General features: G+C 43.0%; 1 protein-coding gene across 5 annotated transcripts in view; it reads right to left on the bottom strand.

Moving 5' to 3' along the window:
* Positions 1–22,292, bottom strand: part of Rffl (ring finger and FYVE like domain containing E3 ubiquitin protein ligase) — a 63,724-nt gene that overhangs the window by 2,841 nt on the left and 38,591 nt on the right. For 4 of the 5 annotated variants that reach the window (XM_078042464.1, XM_078042460.1, XM_078042462.1 and 1 more), the window contains 5 exons: positions 12,681–12,868; positions 7,844–8,248; positions 4,371–4,454; positions 3,222–3,432; positions 1,935–1,958 (listed from right to left, as the gene is read on the bottom strand). In XM_078042464.1, the coding sequence (XP_077898590.1) occupies positions 1,935–1,958; positions 3,222–3,432; positions 4,371–4,454; positions 7,844–8,248; positions 12,681–12,860 (904 nt within the window). In that variant the 5' untranslated portion in view covers positions 12,861–12,868. The remainder of the gene's footprint in view (positions 1–1,934; positions 1,959–3,221; positions 3,433–4,370; positions 4,455–7,843; positions 8,249–12,680; positions 12,869–22,292) is intronic. The other variant, XM_078042461.1, reaches the window with a different exon arrangement.

Genomic DNA, 22,292 nt, shown 5'->3' with positions numbered 1-22,292 from the left:
CCTGTGCTATCCCATAAACTAGCTTTCTGAGGAGAATTCCTGATGCAGGAGCTCAGCAGTTTACCACTCCCCACTCTGTGCCAGTCTCACAAAAATTTTTTCTGGCCTCCTGACTGCTGCTATTCACATTGTATTCTATTTTTGGTTTGCCTACTTATCAGTCTCCCCCCAGGAGACTTAAGTAGATTTAATTTAACATACTCAATTTCCACAATCATATACTTAGCATTTGCTATGTGCTGAGGCTTCGTATTAATCTTTGAAACCCCAAATCACAAGTCACTCAGTAGATATTCTCAAAATGTCTTATAATAAATGTCTCCCAAGGGAATCGAAGAAGCTCACCTTGACCAAATGTCTAATGTGCAACAGGCTCCAAAGAACTTTGCATGTATTAACCCACTGAATCCTCATAGGAACTATGAAGTAGGTAAATTTATTTTTCTCATTTTATACATAAGGCAACTGAGGCTAGAGTTAAGTGACTGCCCAAGAGCACACAGCTACTAAGTGGACGAGCCAAGATTCAAACCCAGGCAGGCGGGTCCCACAGCTGCTCATTGGCAGTACAGCCTTCTGGATAAGTGCTCTGTGGGTAGAGACTACTGAGACAGTATTAACTGCCCAGTGTACAGAGTTCTCAGCAAATGCTAACTGCCTTGTGCCAGTGGTAGGATATGGTAAGCATGTCCAGTATCCTAGTTCAGCTGCATAAACAAAAAAATCTTCATGTTCAAAACTCCGGCTATTTCTAGCATGTCTTAAACTGCACCTGAACTGGGTCACCATAAACAGAGAAGTAGTTTCATACCAGTCACTGCTATATGGGGCTTCACCATTCCACAGGGGCAGTCTCTCAATCTATTGCTTCTAAAGTTTCTTTTTCTCTTCTCTGAACAAGTAATAAAGTCAAGAAAGACCTCCCCTAGGAGGTGGGCAGCTGTGAATGGGAGTAAAACCTATTTACTTCTCTTGAGGGGCTGTTGCCCTAACAGGGAAGGTTTGGAAGGCCTACAAATCTCAAGATCTACAGGATCACTTTGTAGAACTTCAGTTACTTTTTCCTTTTTTAGGAGCAACAATAAATTCATCAACCCAGTCCTCAGCATTCTCCCAGGGAACAGGGGGGAAAAAAAGGCAGGCACCAAGTGAGGGACGAACCCAGCCTCCAGACAGTTTCAGGAAACAGAAAAGCTCAACTCCCTGCTCCATTCTGAGCAAAAGGCCATTTTACTAATTAACAAATTTGGGTAGTGCTCTGAAAAAGGTTTAAAATGCTTTGCAGACCACAACACTACTCTGAGACTGTTTTCTTGGGAAGGAACTCACAACCCTAGACCTTGAGGCTTTCAAAATGATGTAACACAGTTTAGAATACTTCCTGGATTGTCAAGAGTGTATCCTGGAGCTCTACCACTGGTGGACCTCAACACACCAGTGGGTTACAGCAGTTGAGGTGGGAGATGCACCTTGTGCTCAGAGAGCACTCCAGGTGACTCCTATCCTGCTCTTTCCACAGCAGCTGACTACTGCCCAGCCCCATACCAATAGCTCCTTCAGTTCACCACCCTTTCTCTTTGGTTGGTACTAGAAGCTGGTACACATCTCAAGTGACTTTCCCACCTAGACCACAACTGAGTGGAAACACAGAATTAGGAAAAAACAAACTGAGCAGGACTTGTGGCAAAAAGGCATCCCAGAGCTGTGAAGATCAATCTGCCCCTGGGCACACTGCCACTCTGCTTTCTTCCCAGAGGACAGGAGGATGAGCATTTCTAAAGACCTGAGAAACCCCAGTGAATTTCCACACACCCTCTCTTTGGAAACCCATATGCTCATAATTTTAAAGAATGTCAAAAGGGATTAGGGTTGAAGATGGGAGGACAGAATCAGTAGGAGCCTAAGCCCATTTCCAAAAAGAAACAACTACATACCGTTTTGGTCCTCAGCACCACACACTGAAAAGGAAAGAGAAAGATGTCTAAATATGTGATGGTGTGATGGCACAAGGGAAGTCGCCCACCACCTTCATGTCATTTCTGACTCTAGCCACTTCCCTGCTGGGAACCAGGCCTGTCAAAAGTCTGCACAGACACTTGCCCTCCTCCTTCACTGCATGCTGAGAACTCCCACAGAGCTCCTGCTGGTACATCTGCTCTACTCTTAGAAGAAGGTCCTCCATTAGTCTGCAGGAGCAAAACCACCTGAAGGACACTCTAAATATGCCACATCCTTTCCTATTGCCTTTGAATTCAGCATTCAAGTAAAAGAAAAAAAGGAATGAAGAATCTGGCTGTTTCATTTAGTCATGGGTTCTGGATAAAGTTCTCACATGCAGTCATTATTCCACTTCCCAGGTCCTTGCAACTCTAGGGAGACTTGAGAGAATCTCAGAGAAAACTGAGACACCATGTCAGTAGGTCTCAGTCTGCAACCAGGTGAGTACTTAGATGACTCTTAACTCTGATGAATTTTTGCCATTTGAATTTATTAGAAGAGAGCCTGACATCTGGCTTCAACCACTGTTATGCAAGGAATCAAATAAAGCTCTGTGGGAACTGTATCAGCTGGGAATGGGAAGGAAGGTGAGGGTTTGATGGTGAAAAATTGGGGTAAATATTGACTTCAAAACAGCCAAACACCTTTCTCTTCTGTAGATAGGTATTAAAAAAATACCTACCATGAAATCAGTGTGGCATTAAATATTTCCCCAGACTCAACCACACACTAAGATATTGTACTAGATAACTCCTGAAAATGATGTCATGTCAAATGCTTTGGGAAATGAACAAAAGGTATGGCCCAAGTGCTGGCAGAACAGATATGTTCTCCCACTGTGGTTGCTGAGATTCACTTCCTAATCTCCCAAATATGCATGTGTTGCTGGAGTAGGGGTGAGTATGGAGGAGGCAGCGTATGGCAGGAAAGGCATGGGCTTAGACTAGAAAATCCTCCATTCAAACCTGAGCTCCACAATAAGGGGGTAATGCCAATAATCTCCCTCCCTGCTCAGGTTGCTTTGAGGATGAAACAAGTGTGTACAATATGAACCAAGTCTTGGCACTTAACCACAAGTGACAGCTATGATTAGATGGTACAAATATAAGTGGCCTTCCTCCTCAGCTTAAAAGCATGCAACTGAATCAGGTCATGCCATCATGTTTTGGGGTGATAGCAAACACCCTAGAGCTCTGTGTAGCTGCCACCCAGACAGCCCTCACCCAAGTGCTGGAGTCCTTTCTGATCCTTGTACAGCCGTGTCACTCTCTCCATCAGCTCCCACTTCTCACAGCAGCCCTTGTAGTTGACAAAGTTGCGAGCCAGGATCTCTTTCAGCTGCCGCACCGTCAGGCCTTCAATGTCTTCCAGGTGGGTCAGGTCAGACAGAGAGGCCCGCCGGCCTGGGACAAAGCTGTCCTCAGAGTCAATGGACTGAAATGGCAAAGATGAGATGGGGGTGTTCAGCTCTTACTTCCTCCGAGCACCTTTCTTCAAGGACTCCAACTCACTCATTGCACTGCATTTTGGTGATGGATCTCAAGAGTAGGAACAACAGAAACAAAGAAATGCCTGGCATGGGCCTTTGCGCTGCAAACTGGACTAGAGTCTCTTCCTGACTCACAGATCTGTGCCCAGATGCAGGTAGCCACAAAACAACCATGAAGTATAACATATACAGGGCGCACGGTCTTGAGTCAGACGGCCCTTTTTCTGATCTGACCCCTCTGCTATCTAAATGTTAAATAATTCCTGGCAAGCTGCTTCTCTCCTCTGGGCCTGTATGCCCCTCCACAAAGTATATAAAGCAGTGCTACCATATAAGGTTCTTATGAAGATCAAATGTGGCAGCGCATGAAACCCCCAATCATGGTGCTCGCCTGTCTCTCTGCCTGGGAGAGACTGCTTGCCTCTGGAAGAGGCCATACACATCCTCAATCATGGTTCTTGGCCCTGACAGCTGTGCTGTCTGGACTGACCTTGGCCTTAACTCCTCATTATCTGACCCTCTCCTCCTGACAATGGCTACTGTGTGAGAACACAAAAGAAAAGAACAACTAGGTTTTTACAGTAGCACCTATAGCCTACCCTCTGGCAGCTCTTAGAAAGTCAAAAGACCGGGAACATAATGGGCCACAAGGCTCCAGTCTCCACTGTGACCTCATCCCTGCTTACTCACACACTGACAGCACCAAAGGTTCATTTGGAATGCTAGCACTAAACTCCCCGGAGAACAAAACCTCAGGACCATCATATCACAGACTGGTTTCTTCTCTCTCCACCTCGGAGTCGGCTAAGAGGCTCTTAAGAGCATCCCAAGAATACCAGTGAAAGAGCAAAGGCAAAGGCGCAGACCGGAGTAGAGGCCCCACCTGGGTCTCATCCTCGGTAGGTGCTCTGGCTGTGCTCTCCAGGTAGACAGGCTCCTCTTGGTCCTGAGACACATGGCCATTGGCCTGTGGGAAGAGAAAGGTGCCATCACATCCACAGAGATGTCCAGGAAATTTGCATAGCATGAGACTCTTTCCAGCTCACATGTCCAAAATGTATATTCCCATATCCCCCAGAGACCAAACTTCCCACAACAGTGTCACAAATGCCTGTTCTCTACACCAAACCTGTCACTCAGAGAAAACTATACAGATTTCAGTAGACTCACAGCTGCCCTCCAGAATAAGAATGTGTTAGTGAATTCTACCCACGACCAAGATGGCATGGCCCCCACTCACAATTTATTATCAGCCTGAACATAATCACTGTGTCCATCCCACTGCTGAACTGCTCTCTCCCTACCACCAAGTTTGCTCCTGACACTGATCCAAAATTTCCCTCTCCACAACTTTCACCCAATGCTCCTTGTTCTGTCCCTCAGAACAATGGCCACTGTTTTTCCAAACAGCTCATAAAATCTCTTCCTCCTTCATACTGAATCTCCCTGGCTTCCTCAATGGAACCTGAGGGAATAGTGCCTAGATCCTCACCACTCTAGTCCTTGTCTCCAGCCTGGTCACTGCTCTCACATCTTCAAAATGTGCTTCAACCAGCAGGGCTTACTAAGAGTGTCTCAAAACCTGTTCAAACATCGTTTAATGAATCTACAAATCTACCAACCTAAGTCTACAGAAGACAAATGCCTAGGCTTGCAGAGTTTCATAATACTCAGAATTCTAGCTCCCCAAAAAGAGCCTCCTAGGTGCTACTCTAGGGGAGGGTTTGCCAAACAGTAGTTACAGCTCTGAGCTTTCTGTTCCATCACTATTTATACCACAAATCCCTATTTAGATCCTCTTCACTCCCTGCTGCTTCCAGGAAATGGGTCTGGTATGAGCTCAGAGCCTTTCAACCAGACCCTCAGAGTACCAACAAAGGGATAATTTGGGAAACCAAACTCACCCACTGGCCTAGCCACTTATCAAAAGAGTCAAACTACTGTGGAAATGAAAACAAAGACAATATGCCAGGTGACGACAAGAACCTACATGTGTATAGGGATGAATCCCAAACAACATCCACAGCTCCAGTTTTCTTTTTTTGGGTACTGAATTCAGGGGCACTCGGCCACTGAGCCACATTCCTAGTCCTACTTTGTTATTTTATTTAGAGACAGGGTCTCACTGAGTTGCTCCACCTTACTAAGTTGCTGAGGCTGGCTTTGAACTTCAATCCTCCTGCCTCAGCCACTGCATTTACAGGTGTGTGCTACCATGCCTGGCTACATCTCCAGCTCTCTTAACTTATGTAGACATGGTGTCCATCATTCTCTTGAGTCTGTTTCAGAGTCTAGCCTGTTCCTTGGTGGACAGCTTTTGTATGTCCTTTGTATCCCAGAAAGAGAAACTGGACCTCATGCCACAAAGCATGCTCCTGTATTGCCAGTTTGCCCACTGGCTAAATCAAAATCCACGACTCATATCTGTCCACTGTTTATTGCAGACTTTTCCTTCCCTAGCAACTGTCACTACGGCACTAAATGTAAAAGACAGAACCCTAGTGGAGCAAATAATATGAAAAGATTTGCATTCTGAGCACAGCTCACTTGTAGACTCAACTAATAGCCTTGCATAGGGTGCCTAACTTGGCCATGCCTGTCTGCCCTGCTTGCTAAATGTAGAATGTAGACTTCATCAGGACAAGGAAAGTGAGTTGACACTCAGGTCCTCTGGAAAAGTACTCAATAACAACCAGTATGCAGTTGTGACCTATGGATGCCATCTGGATATTTCTGGTTAATGACGAAAACCTTATAATATTTCATTAAAAAATCTACCAAAGTAACTAACTCTGGGGATTTGTTCAGTGGTTGAGTGCCCCTGGGTTTCAATTCCTGATATCAAAAAATAATAATAAAATAAAATTTTAAAAAATAAAAAAATAGAAATCCATCTGAAGCTGGGTGTAGTGGTGCCACCTGTAATTCCAGCCACTCAAGAGGCTGAGACATGAGGATCTGAAGTTCAAAGCCAGTCTCAGCAACCTAGTGAGGCCCTAAGCAACTCAGCAAGACCCTGTCTCAAAATAAAAAATAAAAAATGTTGGAGATGTGGCTCAGTGGTTAAATACCCATGGGTTCAATCCCCAGTATCTCCCGACCCTCGCTAAAAAAATAATTCCTCAAGTTCCTCTTCTTGTTTCCCTTAAACAGAGAGAAGTGCTCCAAAACCTGAGCAAAAAGAGGAACATATTGCAAGAGGTGAAACCTGTCTAGCATACCAAAAGCTTTGGAAAGAGTTAAAGTCCAGCTGGGAAGAAAAACATGCTCAAGCCAATTAGAGAGTAAAATGATTTTACTGCAGTTAAATTATGTGATTACATTGGCCTTTATGCCTCAGTGCCTGTCAAGAGCTGAATAAGAGTGCCCAGTCTTGGCAAAGGAGGTGATCATAACAAGAGGCAACTTTATGTCACATGTGAGAAAGGACAGTGCTAGCACCATACCAGCCCTGAAGCTCAAAGCTCTTTAGACATGGTATCACACTACTCAAGCCTTCCTCCATCCTGGCAAAATCAAAAGGGGTTTGGGATTGCTGATCCCATGTCATTGTTGCAAGTTTTTCCAAGGTGACCAAGGAGTCAGGAACAAAAGTGGATAGGGGGCTGGGGGATACTTCAGTGATAGAGTGCATGCTTAGCAAACACAAGACCCTAGGTTCAATACCTAGCAATCCCCAGCCAAAAAAAAAAAAAAAAGAATGTGGAAGCCAGATTTAAGTTCTGATCTCCCACTGCCCATATAGATATCAGGGTCACTAAAGTACTTCTGTAGATCTGTGTGACATCACTACTCCTAACACTAGGATTAATTAAGTCGACTGGCTGCACTAGAATCCAAGAATTGGTCTATCCTCCTCTCTTTCAGGGGCTGGTTGAGGATAGAGATCACTCATTTCTGCACTCCCCATGCCCAGCTCACAGTTCAGTCAATGTGCTACCTTAACTTACCATTTCCAGGCCCATGAGATAAGGACACCACAGTGACCAGGAAAGTAGCAAGCAAACTCCTCCTTCCCTGCTTAGAGTCCTTTTCTCCTATATGCCTTGTGATGGTTACCATGGAATGAGTCCCCAGTCTGGCTATAGAAGACCAAAGGTAAATTGGAGCACAAATATGAATAGAACTAAATTTACAGAGCTAATGGTGAACTAATGAATAGTTCTTCAAAATATCTGTGGAACAATGATTTTTTTTAAATGTCTGACTAGGATAATATCTATTAAAAACAAAAACCACAAAACATGGTGCCATGCACATCATCCCTGAAGAAACCCCAAACACAAGTCTGATGTCCAGAAATCAATATTTCCTGCATCAGTAAGCAGAGAGGCAGGACCATACATGGGCTCATACCTGCTGACTTTCCTGAGCAGGAGGAACAGAGGTGGCTTGTGCAGGTGAAGAAGGGAGGCTAGGTGAGGTAGGAGGTACTGTGCTGGCATGAGGCTGGGTCAGGAAGGCCTGCTGCTCAGGAAAGTCCGGGGACAAGGTTGGGACATGAGTCCTGTCCTCCTCGGAGATTACAGGCTGCTGGCCAAGCACCAAGAATACCAGCTCTTCTTTCTCCCGGCACATTTCAGTAGAGATGTCATGGAGGCTGAGGTAGTCCCTCAGGTCCTTCACCTTCATCTTCATGAGCTCCTCCCGCTGAAAGGCTGTGGCTCGGAACCGTTGGCAGAGAAGGCAGAGGCGGGGCCCATTCCCCTCTTGGCTTGAACAGGTCATGCAGAAATTTTTCTTACAGTCCAAACAGGTCTGCTGCTTAGAGCAAAAGGCAGAGGAAAATGTGTCAGCTTGAGGCAATAAGACAGATCTGGCAGGACCACCACACCTGGCAGGATCCTTCAAGTCACTTTGTTACAAGCTGTCTCCTATATCCAAGGGCACAAGCTACTTTGCAGAACCCAGAAGAAAAGCCACTCAAAGATACCTGTATATATCTATGTATTCATGTACAGGACACTTGGCATTTAGAATTTTATTTAAAGCTTCTTAATTAGTTTTACTGACAGGTTACCTGAAGCTATTAATTAAAACTACCACCTTTGGAATTCAAATACTCTGCATTTTTATTAAACCTCCTTCCCCATTTTTCATGATTATCACCTTGAGTATATAACTTTGCTTCTCTGGCACTTAGTTTCCACATCTATAAAATGGGGTAATATCAGTACTTATTGCATTTAAGTATATCTGACATGTAATGAGTTTCCAATAAGTGCTAGTGATTTTAGTTATTATTTCTAGGAAATATTGGCTAATGATAAAAGCCAAGATTCAAGTCCTAAACTGTCATTCTTTCTACTTTATTGCTAAGGAAAGAAGGTAAATGTGTGAAAGTTAAGGTGGCAGGTGTTGCTACTGTCAATTAGTATTAATTCAATTTATGGAGGTGTTATTATGTGCTAGAGCTATATCTAGCTTGTCACTGAATTCTCAAAGCACCCCGCAAAGTAGGTATCAGGGTTCTTTCATGATTTGCAAAGCAACAAGAAGGGAAACTGAGTATTCTGTTCAAGGTTAGGCAGGAAAGGCAGAGCTGAGGTTCACAGTTGAGGTCCGAGTCCAGTGCCTATGATTATGCCCCTCTCACCCTGCCCTGCTGCCACACTCAGAACCATCCAGACAGGCAGCAGTACTGAGTCATGAGCCTGGCTTTCCACCTCCAAACACCCAAGCCAGCGCCCCATCCAGAGGCTGGTACCAGCTTCCACTAATCTAGCAAGGCCACTCAGAGTGCTGGGAGATAGGTGGTGTATAAGGTCACTTCCAAGACAAATATTTAGATATAATGAGAGGCCCCAGACACTAGGGCACTCTCCTTTGTGAAAACACAGAGTGTCTTGGCGACAGCACCTGACAAACAAGCTGGCACAGCCTGGCGGCAGCTCCTCCCACAACCACAAACAGCACGCCAGAGTTTGCTGGACCCACAGGAAGCAAAGCCTTGTTGCTCAAGCTGCAGGCTGCGCCAGCACAGTGACACCTGGCTGAGCTCAGTTCCAGCCAAGGGTAGGTCACCCTCCCAGGAGAGGAAATTCCCTCCCAGCACCCTGGGTTTGTCCTCTTGAGCACCCTCACTGATCCTCTAAAGAAGTTAAACACTTTCATTCTGTGATGACTTAAGCATTAACCTGCATGTTTCTGCTTCCTCTCTTCTAAATATAGGAAGCTGTGCAACCCATGTAAGAATGCCCAAGAGAATTAAGAATCTCATAATCAAGGTCATAGGAACCTTATGTGGGGCTGAAGCTAGTCCACATAGTTAAGGCAGCTGCAACTAATGTTTGTGTAAGCATCATTCCTACCATAAAGGGAAAAGAACATATTAATCATCCAGTTTGGGCTATTAAGTCTTAGAAGGTATTGCAAAAGGACACACACCAGCTCCTTTATTCTCCACACAGTTATAACCAGACGATGAACTGCAGAGAGTGGCAGAAAAGAACACATGGCTGTGCTAACATCATAATGTTCTTACAGGACCAGCAGTCATGCAGGTGGAGTATTTGGGGTTCATTCATATCTAAAATTTTCCCATGTTAAAATGGAATGTTTAGGATGGCTGACAGTGAAATGAAGAGGCGTCAATGTCCTAAAGCTGTGGTCCTGACATGAACATTACTTAAGTCAGTGCAGTCTGACAAGCTCTAGCTTGACACAATTATATAGCCTATGTGGCTCAATCAACCAGATCCAAAGAATTCTATTCTTCAAATGTGTGTGGCTTGTTGGATGAAAGATCAAAAAGGAAAGATAGCAACTTGGCTTCTTTGTACCCCTGCCACCAGGGACTCTGAAGTAAGTGAACATCTGCTCAATACTCTAGAGGAGGAGGATAGCGCTCAAGGCTAAATTCCCAGAGTTGAGTGTGGTGGCAGAGAGAGCAAAGCAGAGGGGGAAAAAGCTATAAACCAATGTGGGCAGAACAGCAAAGGAATCCCTATATGTAAATTATAGCAAATGGTTCAAACCAGTCAATTAACAAGGTAGCGGGAAAGATGAATGAGGGACAGCAACATGCCTGCAGAAATGCCCAGAGTACACTCAGACACCCAGCATCAAGAGCTGGCAGTGGCACCTCAGGTAGGCACTACCCTTCAGGGATACCAAGTAGGGTACTTTGCTTTCTCATCCTCAACAATCAATCTGCTTCCCTTCTCTATCCCCTCTTTGCCTGTGTTTCCTGGCACTGCTCAGGCCCACTTTTTCAATGTACCAGTCTAAGGACCACTGGGACATTATATGAGAGATAATTCACATAAAGCTAAAGGTACAGAGTCATCTTTTATTCTCTTTCCCTACTGCCTCATCTCAGCTCTTCCCAACACCTAAGAACCACTTCTCTTTCCACTCTTGAGATATGTATACCACTCCTGTGTTTCCAAGCACAACTTCTCCCTCCTCTTCAAAACGGTACAATTAAAGAGGCTGGGTGCCAAAACACAATCCAAAATTGCCAGGGCCATTGCTAACTATAGGCAGGTATTATATGCTGATGGGATAAATGGCTTATGAAAAAATTACAGCCTGCCACTTCTTTCAAAGACTGGGAATTTGGGAATGCAGGGAGTTCTTCTTACTTATATTTTCTTAAAAAGTCCTAAATGTTATCTATACTTTGCACCCAATAGGCATGCAGAAAATACTGACCATAATGGGGGGGGGGGAGACACCAGGATCCATGTAATCAATGCAATTCAACCACTTCTAGAAAAGACATTTTAAAAGCCTCTGGCTATTAAATGCCAAGCACTTAAGATAAGAATGCTGATCCACTTAAGCATGAAATTACAAATGAAAAATTCTTGTAGGAGAAAACATCCTTACTATCCACAAAATTCACTGTGAATTGCACAAAATTAACTTGTACTTTTGCAGCAAGAAAACAACTTACCAATAATCATCTTTCATCATCCAAATTGGGATTCGTCTCCCCCCCCAAAGCTTTTCATGCCATAGTGGCTTTTCTCTGGCAGGTCTCATTGTGTGGTATTTGTTGCCCCAACTTCCCTGTCCAATTGCAAGCTCCCTGGTGAGCAGGGATGGTCTCTATTTGTCTGTCTCCCTAGCAGAGGTCTGTCACTTATCATCAACTCATGCTAAATGTCTCCTGAGAGGGAGCTTTGGAATCCAGGACCTGTTTGAATCAGCTCTGCCACTTAATAGTCATGTGCTCTTGGGCACTGGCTAAATAAAGAAAAGAGTTTTTTTGTGTGTGTGTTTTTTTTCTCTTTGGCTATTTGTCAGAAAGTTGACAGGTACAGTTTTAATATTTTGAACTGTAAGCCTTAGTTTATCATATATAATATGAGACTTGGTGGACTCCAAAACGTATATATAGTTACTATGAGGATTAAATGAAACCAACAATCTAAATTTAAAAAACACCTAAAAATCTAAAGGAAATTAAAAATCTAAATCTTAAAACTAACTCTTACACACACTGGGTGGTTTCAAAAATAATATTTCTCTCAATTTCCCATTACCACCATTTTAACTTCATATCCTATCACCCTCTCTGGGCTGCAAATCTCTCATTCTACAGAAGAAAAAACTTGTTACTGCTGGGCACTGGAAAAAGGACAGCCCACACCCACACCTTCACATAGCCAATGATTCCATTTCCTGCTCGCTGATCTGGGAAGCACGGCTCCCAAGCATTTCAAAAGAAAATCTGTTACAGTAAACAAGCTCCAACCTCTGTCTACTATGGTCTGGATGCACCTGAGACATCCTTGACATTGCCTTTGATAAAAAGAACAGGTTACCCTGCAGTCAGGCCTTGTACAATCGCAGCTAATGGAGCAAACAACACTGGGGCCTGTTAAATTCCGAGCATCATGTTGGGGGGCTCTTAATACCTTATTTTATTCTAACTCTAGGACATGGCTACCATTGTCATCCTCACTTCACAGAAGGGAAAACTGAATCTCAAGAGAGGTTAAGTCATACAATTAGTAATTGACAAAGCTGTTATCTGAATTCAAGTCAATTGGTTCCAAATCTATGCTGAGATGCTTGGCTTTTACTTGAGTAGTCGTTCTTGAACATCCTTAAAAAAGGGATGGGCCAGGGTCCCTAGCACCACATTAGTAGAGGTCAGGTGGCAGGCATTCAGAGCAAGGCCAATGGCCTTGCCTATGGTCCTAAGGCTGTGGACAGAGCAGATTGAGAAGTCAGCACTCACCTTCCTGGCTGTGTTTGCAAAGTGGGCCCCACAGGCCTTGCAGCTTGGTTCCAAGCCTGTTGGGGATGGGAAGGAGCTGTACCCAGGGTTGGAATAGGCTTGTGTCCTGGCTCCGGGGGCTGGTGGGACCTCCTCAGGCTGTCCATCCAGGCAGAACCAGTTGCAGCAGGTTGCCCACATGATAAAATCTGGTGCAAGGGAGGAAGGGAGGAAAGGTCCAGGTTAAGACACACCAGTACTGCAGATTCCATCCCCAAGAGTGCAGGTGAGCAGGGACCCTGGAGCCACACCTTCCAAGTAGAAGAGAGGATGTGTCCCAGGAATTGAACCCAGGCATGCTTAACCACTAAGCCACTTCCCTGGCATTTTTTATTTTTTATTTGGAGACAGGATCTTACTGTTGCTCAGAGCCTTGCTAAATTGCTGAGATTGGCCTTGAACTTGTGATCCTTCTGCCTCAGCCTCCCAGGTAAGTGGGATTACAGGTGTATGCCACTACACTCAACTCTACTGTTAATTCCTATTATATACATGAGGCAAGGGCATGGTGGCACATACCTCTCTAGTCCCAGCTACTTAGGAGGCTGAGAGAGGAGGACTGCTTGAACCCAGAACAGCCTGGGAAACAGCAAGACCCTGTCTCAAAACAAACAAACAAAAAAAACCACAATGCAGTGGCACATGCCTATAATTTCAACAGGTTGGGAGGCTGACGCAAAAGGATCTAAGTTCAAAGCCAGCCTCAGCAACTTATCGAGGCCCTAAGCAACTTAATGAGACCATGTCTCAAGAAAAAAATAAAGGGTTGGGGGCAGGAGATATGGCTCAGTGGCTTTCAATCCCTGGGTAACAAAAAGAAAATGAAAAAAATACATAGATAAATCAACTCAGGCTCAAAGAATCAAATACAGAGAGCTAAATCGGAGAGAAAGCTAATCTGAGTAGAGTGCTTAGATTCTAAAACCCTAGGTTTTCTGACTCTAAATCTCAGGTCCTCTTCCTTACGCCATGTTGTCCTCTCATTTCCCCTCTTGCCAGTCTGTAAAACCAGCTACTCTTACATATGTGCCCCTAATTCCAGGTAAACTACTAGGACAGTACTTATAACAGTTTCTTACATAGGTGATTTCTTCTCTACCCCGAAGTCACAAATTCTTTAAGGGCAGGGACTACTTCTCTTTCCCATCTGTACTGTACCCTATCAGCCCTGTGCCTGAAGCAGATGTTCAACGAATGTTTGCTTCCTTGCTGAATCAGTGCCTCTGAGGGTTTAAGAAGTTTTGGATTATTATTCCTGCTTTACACATCAAATACTGGTACTGGGGGCAAGAGGATTGATGATTTTTATGATCAAAAAGAGAATCCAATCTCTCAAATTATCAGATCACCTATAAAGAGAGCCCACTAGAATATGAAGCATAGCTGTGACCTATGGGTGTTTTCCACAGCAGAGGAAGACAGTCATTATGGACATTCTGAGCCTGAACTCTCTGCTTACAGAGATAATAAATGAAACATTTAGCCTTATTATTGAATAATTAGTTCACATAAAAGAATGATACTTTCTGTTCTGTTGCCTGACTCATGGTTTTAACAAAGGCACCTTCATAGTAAAAGACATGATAAGCTGGAAGGAACTAGGAGGCACCCCTTGGTCGACTTGTAGAAGAAAGAACAAGGCCAGTTAGAGGAAGTAACCTCTAGGTCCCCAGGTTAACCTTAGGCCTCAATACACCTGCAATACAAGTCATTCTCTCTGGTAGACATGTCTTATTAATACCTGTCTATGACTACTTGCCTGCAACCCTTATGAGAAAAGGGAATGTAACAGTCTTACAGTTCTTAGACAAGTGGCTCAACAAGGACTGCTGAACAAATGAGTCACATACAATATTTAAATCTTCACTAACCACATACTCATTCAATTTCCTGCACATCAAAAACATTTCTCTCAGATTCAGTATTGCTTGTCTGAAGACTCTAAGTTCCCAGAAGACAAAGACCTCATCTGCCTTCCTTGAAATTATGAGTTCACAGGGAATAATGAAGCAAAAAATTCATCACACTGTGTGTGCCTGTGTGTGTGTGATAAAGTAAATGAACTCTTTGTTGACAAGAGAACGAGGACAATGGAGGAGAGTATCCCTCTGAAAAAAGGAACTTTGTTAATTCTTTAAATCATATGTTGGTAGACACATTGGAGACAGCATGTAATGATAAGAACACAGGCTCTGGAATCAGAAGGTCTGGGGCCCAAGCCCTGCTTGACTGCTCATGGGCTGTAGTCTTCCTCTAGTAGGCTGCATCCTTCCCTACTTCATGTTTCTCCTCTGGACATTCCACAGGACATAAAGCGCTAAATAAACATTAGTTGTTGCTATCTGCATTATAACGATTCCTTTAATTACAACTTATCTGGGAAGGTAAGATATAAAGTAAATCTTGAGGTTTCACCACAATTATCTCTTGGCTTTCTGGGCATGTCTCCTGAAAGGGAACAAGATTGTAGGTGATTCACCAATTTTTACTAAAAGCTCTTCACATTCACCTATGCCTGTAACCTTTACTGAAGCAAACCACCTACCCTTCCCAGTGTTAGGTGAGTAAGGCTTAATTAGTACCTATGCTCAAGAAGCCCATAGCTGGGTCAGAGAATTAAAACTGCAAAACCAAAAATTGAAATTTCAGGGTGGTCCCTACTTTTTAAGGGAGACTTATACCTGAGGGTGGCAGGCTACAATGATGGAAGGATAGCTCTATAGGGGCAGAGGCAAGACCAGAGAGACTTCTCAAGTGAGGTACCACATCTTTTTTTTTTTTTTTTTAAAGAGAGAGTGAGAGAGAGGGACAGAGAGAGAGAGAGAGAATTTTAACATTTATTTATTTTTTCTTAGTTCTCGGCGGACACAACATCTTTGTTGGTATATGGTGCTGCTGAGGATTGAACCCGGGCCGCACGCATGCTAGGCGAGCGCGCTACCGCTTGAGCCACCTCCCCAGCCCGAGGTACCACATCTTGATGTGAGAATAGGCAGGAATTTACCAGGAAGTAAGGAATAGAAGAAACTTGTAAGAAAAAAAAAAAAAAAAAGGCATGCACCATGTCATTAGAGAAACTACAAAATGCTTGGTTGGTCAAGGGTAGGAGTAAGATGGGGTGGGATAGATAAGGGCACACAAGTTAAATAAACAGGGAAGACCTCATATTCCAAGGTAAGAAATCTGGTCTTTACCTTATATGTAATGGGACACAGCTGGGGTCTTTAGGCAGCGAGGTTTTATGATGTTATTTGCACATGAGAATGCACGTATAGTACTAGTCAGTGTAGAGGACAGATCACCAAGGAGAAGGTTAGGAGCAGAAAACTGCTAGAGTAGTACAGGCAAGATATGAGAATGCAGACTTAAAAGAAAGGGACAGATCTCTGACAGAATTAGCAGGATGCATCAATTAACTGAATGAAATAGGAAAAGGAGAGAAAAAGGAGTACAGGACAAATGCAAGGGTCTCTTAATTCACAACAAGAAAACCAGTGAATTTATTTACTGGGATAATGCTCTCAGGAGGAGGCATCTGTCGTGTGGAGGACAGCAGGTGCAAGGCTGAGATGATGAGCTGAGGTATTGTGTTCAACTATAACTCAAAAATAAAAGAAAAAAAGAAAAAAAATAAAAAATAAAATAAAATGGACTGGGAGTGTGAGAGGTGCCCTCCCAGCAGCTCAGGAGGCTAAGGCAGAAGGATAGCGATTTCAAAGCCAGCCTTAGGAAAAGCAACTCAGTGAGGCCCTGTCTCCAAATAAAATATGAAATAGGGCTGGGGATGTGGCTCAGTGGTTGAGTGCCCCGGAATTCAATCCCAAGTAACAGCTCCCAACAAAAAATAAATTAAATAAATGGACTGGGTATGTAGCTCACTAATAGAGCACCCCTGCATTCACTTCCCAGTAGCAAAAAGAAAAGAAAACCAACTGATAACCACAGACTGGAAAGGAAATGAGAAGTGAGACTTGCAAGATTCTAAAAATAAATTATTCTTTCAAGAAACTTGATCATGAGAGAAGGCAGTTAACTAAAGAGCACTGAGGATCACCAAGATAAATGTAGACATATTCAGAGACTGCAGAGGAAACCCACAAGATAAAGAGACTGTAAAGAAGGGAAGCTGGGAATCAATGAAGGGCTAAAGGGCCAAGAGAAGGAAGAAAAGCAATCAGGTGATTAGACTAAGAGGTAGACTACTCTTGGGCAGGAGAAGGGTTATCTCTTTCATCAGAGAGGAGCAGAGAGGTAAAGGCAGATGAAACCAAAGAGAAGTTCACAGCATTAGCAACAGAAAGATAAAAGAATGAAATAAAAAGGAAAGAGGAAATACACTTAGCTATAGAAGAAAATAAACTCTTTTGGTTATAATTCAGTGGTAGAGCTCTCTCCTAGCAAGCACAAGGCCCTGGGTTTGATCCACACCAAAAAAAAAAAAAGACAAGAAGAAGAAAGAAAAGATGTTTCTTCTACACAGGAAAATTACAATGTGTAGATTCCTTAAGAAGTAAAAGCTCTGCCACAAAATGAGCAGACACACTTGGTAAAGCACAAATAGTAGGGTGGGGGCAACCTGAAGGCTGTATGTTACTGAAATCCACATGCTTTAGCAAGCACTTGGGAAGCACCAACATCAAGGATACAAAAAGCAATTGGACAAGATCTTACCCAAGAGGTCTGTAGCCCCAGAAAGATACGGTAGCTTCACTGTGCCATCCTGATGGCACCCCCCCGCCCCCACCGCCAAAAAAAAAAAAAAATCCATCAGCCTGTCCAGATATCTGGTTACTGGGTTCTGTGAGAAGACGTGAAATGTGGGGGCAGGGTTTACAGTTCAGTGGTAGAGCGTTTGCCTAGCATGTGTGAGGCACTGGGTTTGATTCTCAGCACCACATATAAGTAAATAAAATAAACATCCATTGATAATTAAACAATAAAAAAAGAAGACATGAAATTTACCTTTCTGTGATCCCATAGGTCCCATGTTAGGGTGGAGAACAAAGTCTCTTAATCTAGGTATGTATATGTGGGAAAGGGGATGACTACAGGAAGGAGGAGGCTGATGTCAAGAGTCTCAGTGCTAAAAATACCTCAGACCACCTAGGTCTAATAGAACAGGGTCACTGAAATCAGTAGACGAGGATTTTATTCTTTTTGACAGATATTTGAATACCAAAAAAGAAACATTTGCTAATGTGATCATATACAAGTACTCTCCTGCCAAACTGGCAAGCTCTAAGCCTAAATAACAACTGCATTCAGGATAATTTCAGGGCACAGGAAACCTAATGTAGACAGTGACACGCAAGCTAAACACTTTTTTCTTGGGAATATTCTTTTCACCCCTCAGCACTAAATAGACATGCACACAGCATCTGATGTAGCTAAAGGACTGAAGTGGAGACAACAGTGAGGTGTGGTAAGTGCTACACTTTGAAAAACTTCACTCTCTGACCTGCAAAGCTCTTCCTGATCTTAAAAGAAAATCAGTATCATGTCTTTTCTGAGTGCTTGAAAATTCCTTCCCAGGCTTTCTTCCCCCTCTTCTGAAAAGATGGACTTGGTAATTTAATCCTTAAGAACAGTTTGACTGCTCTCCTGCTGTCCTTGTCTGAAATTTCAAGTTCTCCTCTTCCACTCTGCCTAATGGGAGAAAGATAGGAGTTGTAGGATCAGATGCAGGGCGGGGGGGGGGGGGGGGCGGGGGGAGATAAGAAAAATTTACTATTCCTTGTGGAAGAACCCTGTGTTGAGAGGCAAGAATGGCTAGCCAGTACATAGGATTTTGACGATTTGATAGGTATGCTGGTATTTCTTGGGAGACTTAGCCCTGCTAAATGGGAAAATTATACTTAATAACAGAGTAAGATAAATGACCTCTTGCAGGCAGGTTCAGTTAGAGGCAAGAAGATAGATAATGTGATTGCTTCCTATTAAGTCCCAGATCCCTAAATAATTTTAAAACACTTCTCTACTTGTTCACCTGCCCATGGCCAATAATTTGAAGTGGATCCGTGGCTGTTACTGGCTTTCCTAAGAAAGGGAGAAGAGAATAGAAGGGTCGTCCTAGTTTGCAATGTAACTCCAAACCACCTTTCTAACCATCAAAAACTAAGGCAATAAAGTCCCCAAATTTTTATACAATCTGTTCAACCCTGCGCACAAAAGCAGTTCTGCAAACAAAAGGTGTTACACAGATGCAAGGTCAGCTAAATCCTGGAACTAACAGACGTACAGTAAACACAGCATGTAAGACTATACCAAAATCCCTGAAAAATAACTAACTAAAATGCCCCCAAACCTCAAAGAAATATTCTTTGACATGTAAAGTCAGAAATGGCTGGACAGCAAATCTTACAGAATCATCATCAGTTTATTGAGGATGGCACACCTATTTATTGTCACTAATGTATTTCTGGAATGTTTAAAAGCATCTATGCTATAAGTATATAAAGGAAAGTATCCCACCTTACAGATCATTAATTCAGAATGGGCTTAGCTTCATCTTGTATATTATACTTAAAAAGCAATTAAAAGGCTTTGAACAGAAACGCTGTGAAAGGCCTATCAATATGGCTTAGCTAAGCCTCCCTGAAATAATTGATAATTACATATTTTGAGAAGGAGAAAGTTATTCACTAGAAGAATGCTTCTTATCTGCCTGGCATGAGCTAGGTCCTTTACCTAGTGTTCTCATGTGATTCTGACAAGGTTGATTAGTTCTTGCTTTCAGGTAAAGCCAAGGCTTAGAGAACTTGTTAAATGTCACAGCCAGAAGTTAGCCAAGCTAAGATCTAAACTTAGGTCCCACAGACCCTGAAGCCTATGCTAAATAGGCTACAAGGGAAATACTTTGATTTAAAAAAAGAAAAAAAAGTTAACCAGGCATGGTGGCATACACCTATGACTCAGGAGGATGAGGTAGGAGAATCATAAGTTCAAAGCCAGCTTCAGCAATTTAGCAAGGCCCTGAGTACCTTAGTGAGACCCTGTCTCAAAATAAAAAAGGTTGGGGATATGGGGCTCAGTGGTTAAGCACCCCTGGGTTCATTCCCCTTAGTACCAAAAAAAAAAAAAAAAAAGTCATCTGTCTACCCTGCAACCCATCCCCCTCTGGGATCTGGCTCTCCGGCTCTACTAGAGCTTTCCTATCAGCATACGGGTATGCTCCAGGATCTGCTGTTTTATAAAAACTCTTCCTTATCATAAGACAAATACAAATTACATCCAGTATGCGTTACCACCACCCATAAAAATGGGTGAAAAGAGGAGAGATTCCAGCAAGCAATGGTAAGGATGCAGGGCAGCTAGAACTCAAACACTGCTGATAGAAGTGTAAATGAATACCAACAACTTGGGTCTTCCAACTCTGTCCTCAAATGTTGGCAACTGCCTTGGGTGCCCACATTCCACCTCAGATGGCTTTCGATACCTTTCTAAAGCTCCAGATTTGGATTCCTCTTTTCATCTCCCCACCATGACAGTGGGCTAACTCATGTTTCATCTGCTACTTATGTTTCATTCCTTAGGTCCTTTGGGTTTGCTGTTATTCTTTCTGCCTGGACTATTTTCCCCAGAACTCTATCTGCTTAGCTCCTTCTTGTCATCCAACCCTCAGCTTCAATGTCACTTTCTAATCTCATGTATTGCAAACACTTGGTACTAGCTGGTATTATCCACTTGCTTGCTAACTGCCTTTTCTCACTAGACTAGAAACTCCCTGAGAGCAGGGACTTTGTGTCCTACTACATTTCCAGACTCTAGAGTGGCTTCTAGGAGGAAAGAAAAGTCTCTCAAGTAGCTTCAATTCCTTTTGCTCTCCAGTTCTTTCTCCATAAGGCATCATCCTCTCCCTTCCTTCCCACATAGATACTTGCAGTTCTTTAATAGAGCCCTGTTGCATTTTAGAATGAAAAGCCCCACTCCTCACATGGTTAAGACTTTGCTGTGCTCCTTTTCTCACAAAGCTTCCAGCCATAGTGAATCTTCAGCTCCTCAAGCTGTGGGTGGGTCTCTATGCTTTCTTTCCTGCCTCTACTGCTCCTTCCCATGCTCTGATCTCAACTCAAGCATCATGTCTCTTGGGAAGTCCTCTCCAGTTCCACATACTTGCTCATGTCTGTTGCTTTCCTTCAGAACTATCATAATCTGTAATCATATTTTTGGTTCATAGTCTACCTCCCAGGGCAAGAACCTTGTTTATCATCATCATTTAAAAAAAAAAAAAACCTGGGGCAACTAGCCCAGTGCCACTTTATTGTAAGCACCCAAATAATTTGTGGAATGAACAGACTAAGGTCTGAGAACATTCAAGTACTAGTTCTTTCCTTGGGATCAAAAGCATTTTCTCAATATAGTTATAAAATGACTGTAAGAAGGAAAATTCTTAATGAAAAATGAAGGGCAGCTAACCTTAGACAGGTTACCTTTTTGCATCTGTTTCCTCACCTATATACGTGTGTGTGTGTGTGTGTGTGTGTATGTGTGTAGAATATATACATATACCTCACCTCATCTCTATACCCATCTAGGAGGATAACTATAAGAAATAACACAAAATACTTCAACATTAGTAAACATTTGATAAATGGTACATCAAAAAATTATTAAACCACAAGTTATAATTTTAAAATGGCAACGGCCCATATATTTAAAAGTGACTCGACTGGAAAGCCCACAGTCTCTCTCTGGTCACGAAGAGCTTGTTTCCTACCACCCAAGGCACTAGGAGGTGGGGGGAGGGTGAGAAGGGCCCTGACAAAGGTGATGACATGCTGCACATGATGACACACACCCATAATCCAGTGACTTCTGAGGCTGAGCTAGGAGGATCACAAATTTGAGGTTAGCCTGGGCAACTTAACAAGGCCCTATCTCAAGATAAAAATAAAAGACTCAAGGTGTAGTTCAGTGGTAGAGTGGCCCTGTACCAAAAAAAAAAAATTCAATCCCAAGTACAAAAAAAAAAAAAAAAAAGCTCATGCCACCACCTACATGATATAGAATCATCTGTTTCTGGAGAACTCACCTGAAATTTAAAATCATCTCTCAACTTGGAAGGCTGTCTGCCTTTACAAATAAGTTGGTCAGGCAAGAAACTTGAACTCCCTTGACACTGTTAAATTTAAAACAGAATCTCAGAGTTGCAACTAGAATTTTCCAGTAAACCCACCTTCAGTGGCCACCCCAATTGGGGAAGATTTAAAATGCTGGTGACAATACAATAAGCATAAAATAGGGTGACTACTATTGTACTTGTAAGTAAGCAACCTGCAGAGTGAACCATATTACCAACTGGTCTCATTGGCTGGGTGTGGGACAATGTAGCATGTTCTCTCTGATACAAGAATTCTTTCTGAAATATTTATTTAGGAATAAAGAATTCAGAACACCTAAGTCACAGAGGAGACAAGTGGAGAGTGGAACTTTAGAACCCAAAGCTTAATCAAAATAAACAGCCCTGCTAAAGTGGTACCTGGGCCAGACATAAACAAAGCATGTTTCACAAGGCTGGAACTCAGCAGAGGAAAACACTTCCAAGGACTTTAAATCCTAACAGATGTCTTCCAT

This window comes from Ictidomys tridecemlineatus, chromosome 3 (genome assembly GCF_052094955.1).
Source record: "Ictidomys tridecemlineatus isolate mIctTri1 chromosome 3, mIctTri1.hap1, whole genome shotgun sequence".
NCBI lineage: Eukaryota > Metazoa > Chordata > Mammalia > Rodentia > Sciuridae > Ictidomys > Ictidomys tridecemlineatus.
This window is presented reverse-complemented; position numbering and strand designations above follow the sequence as displayed.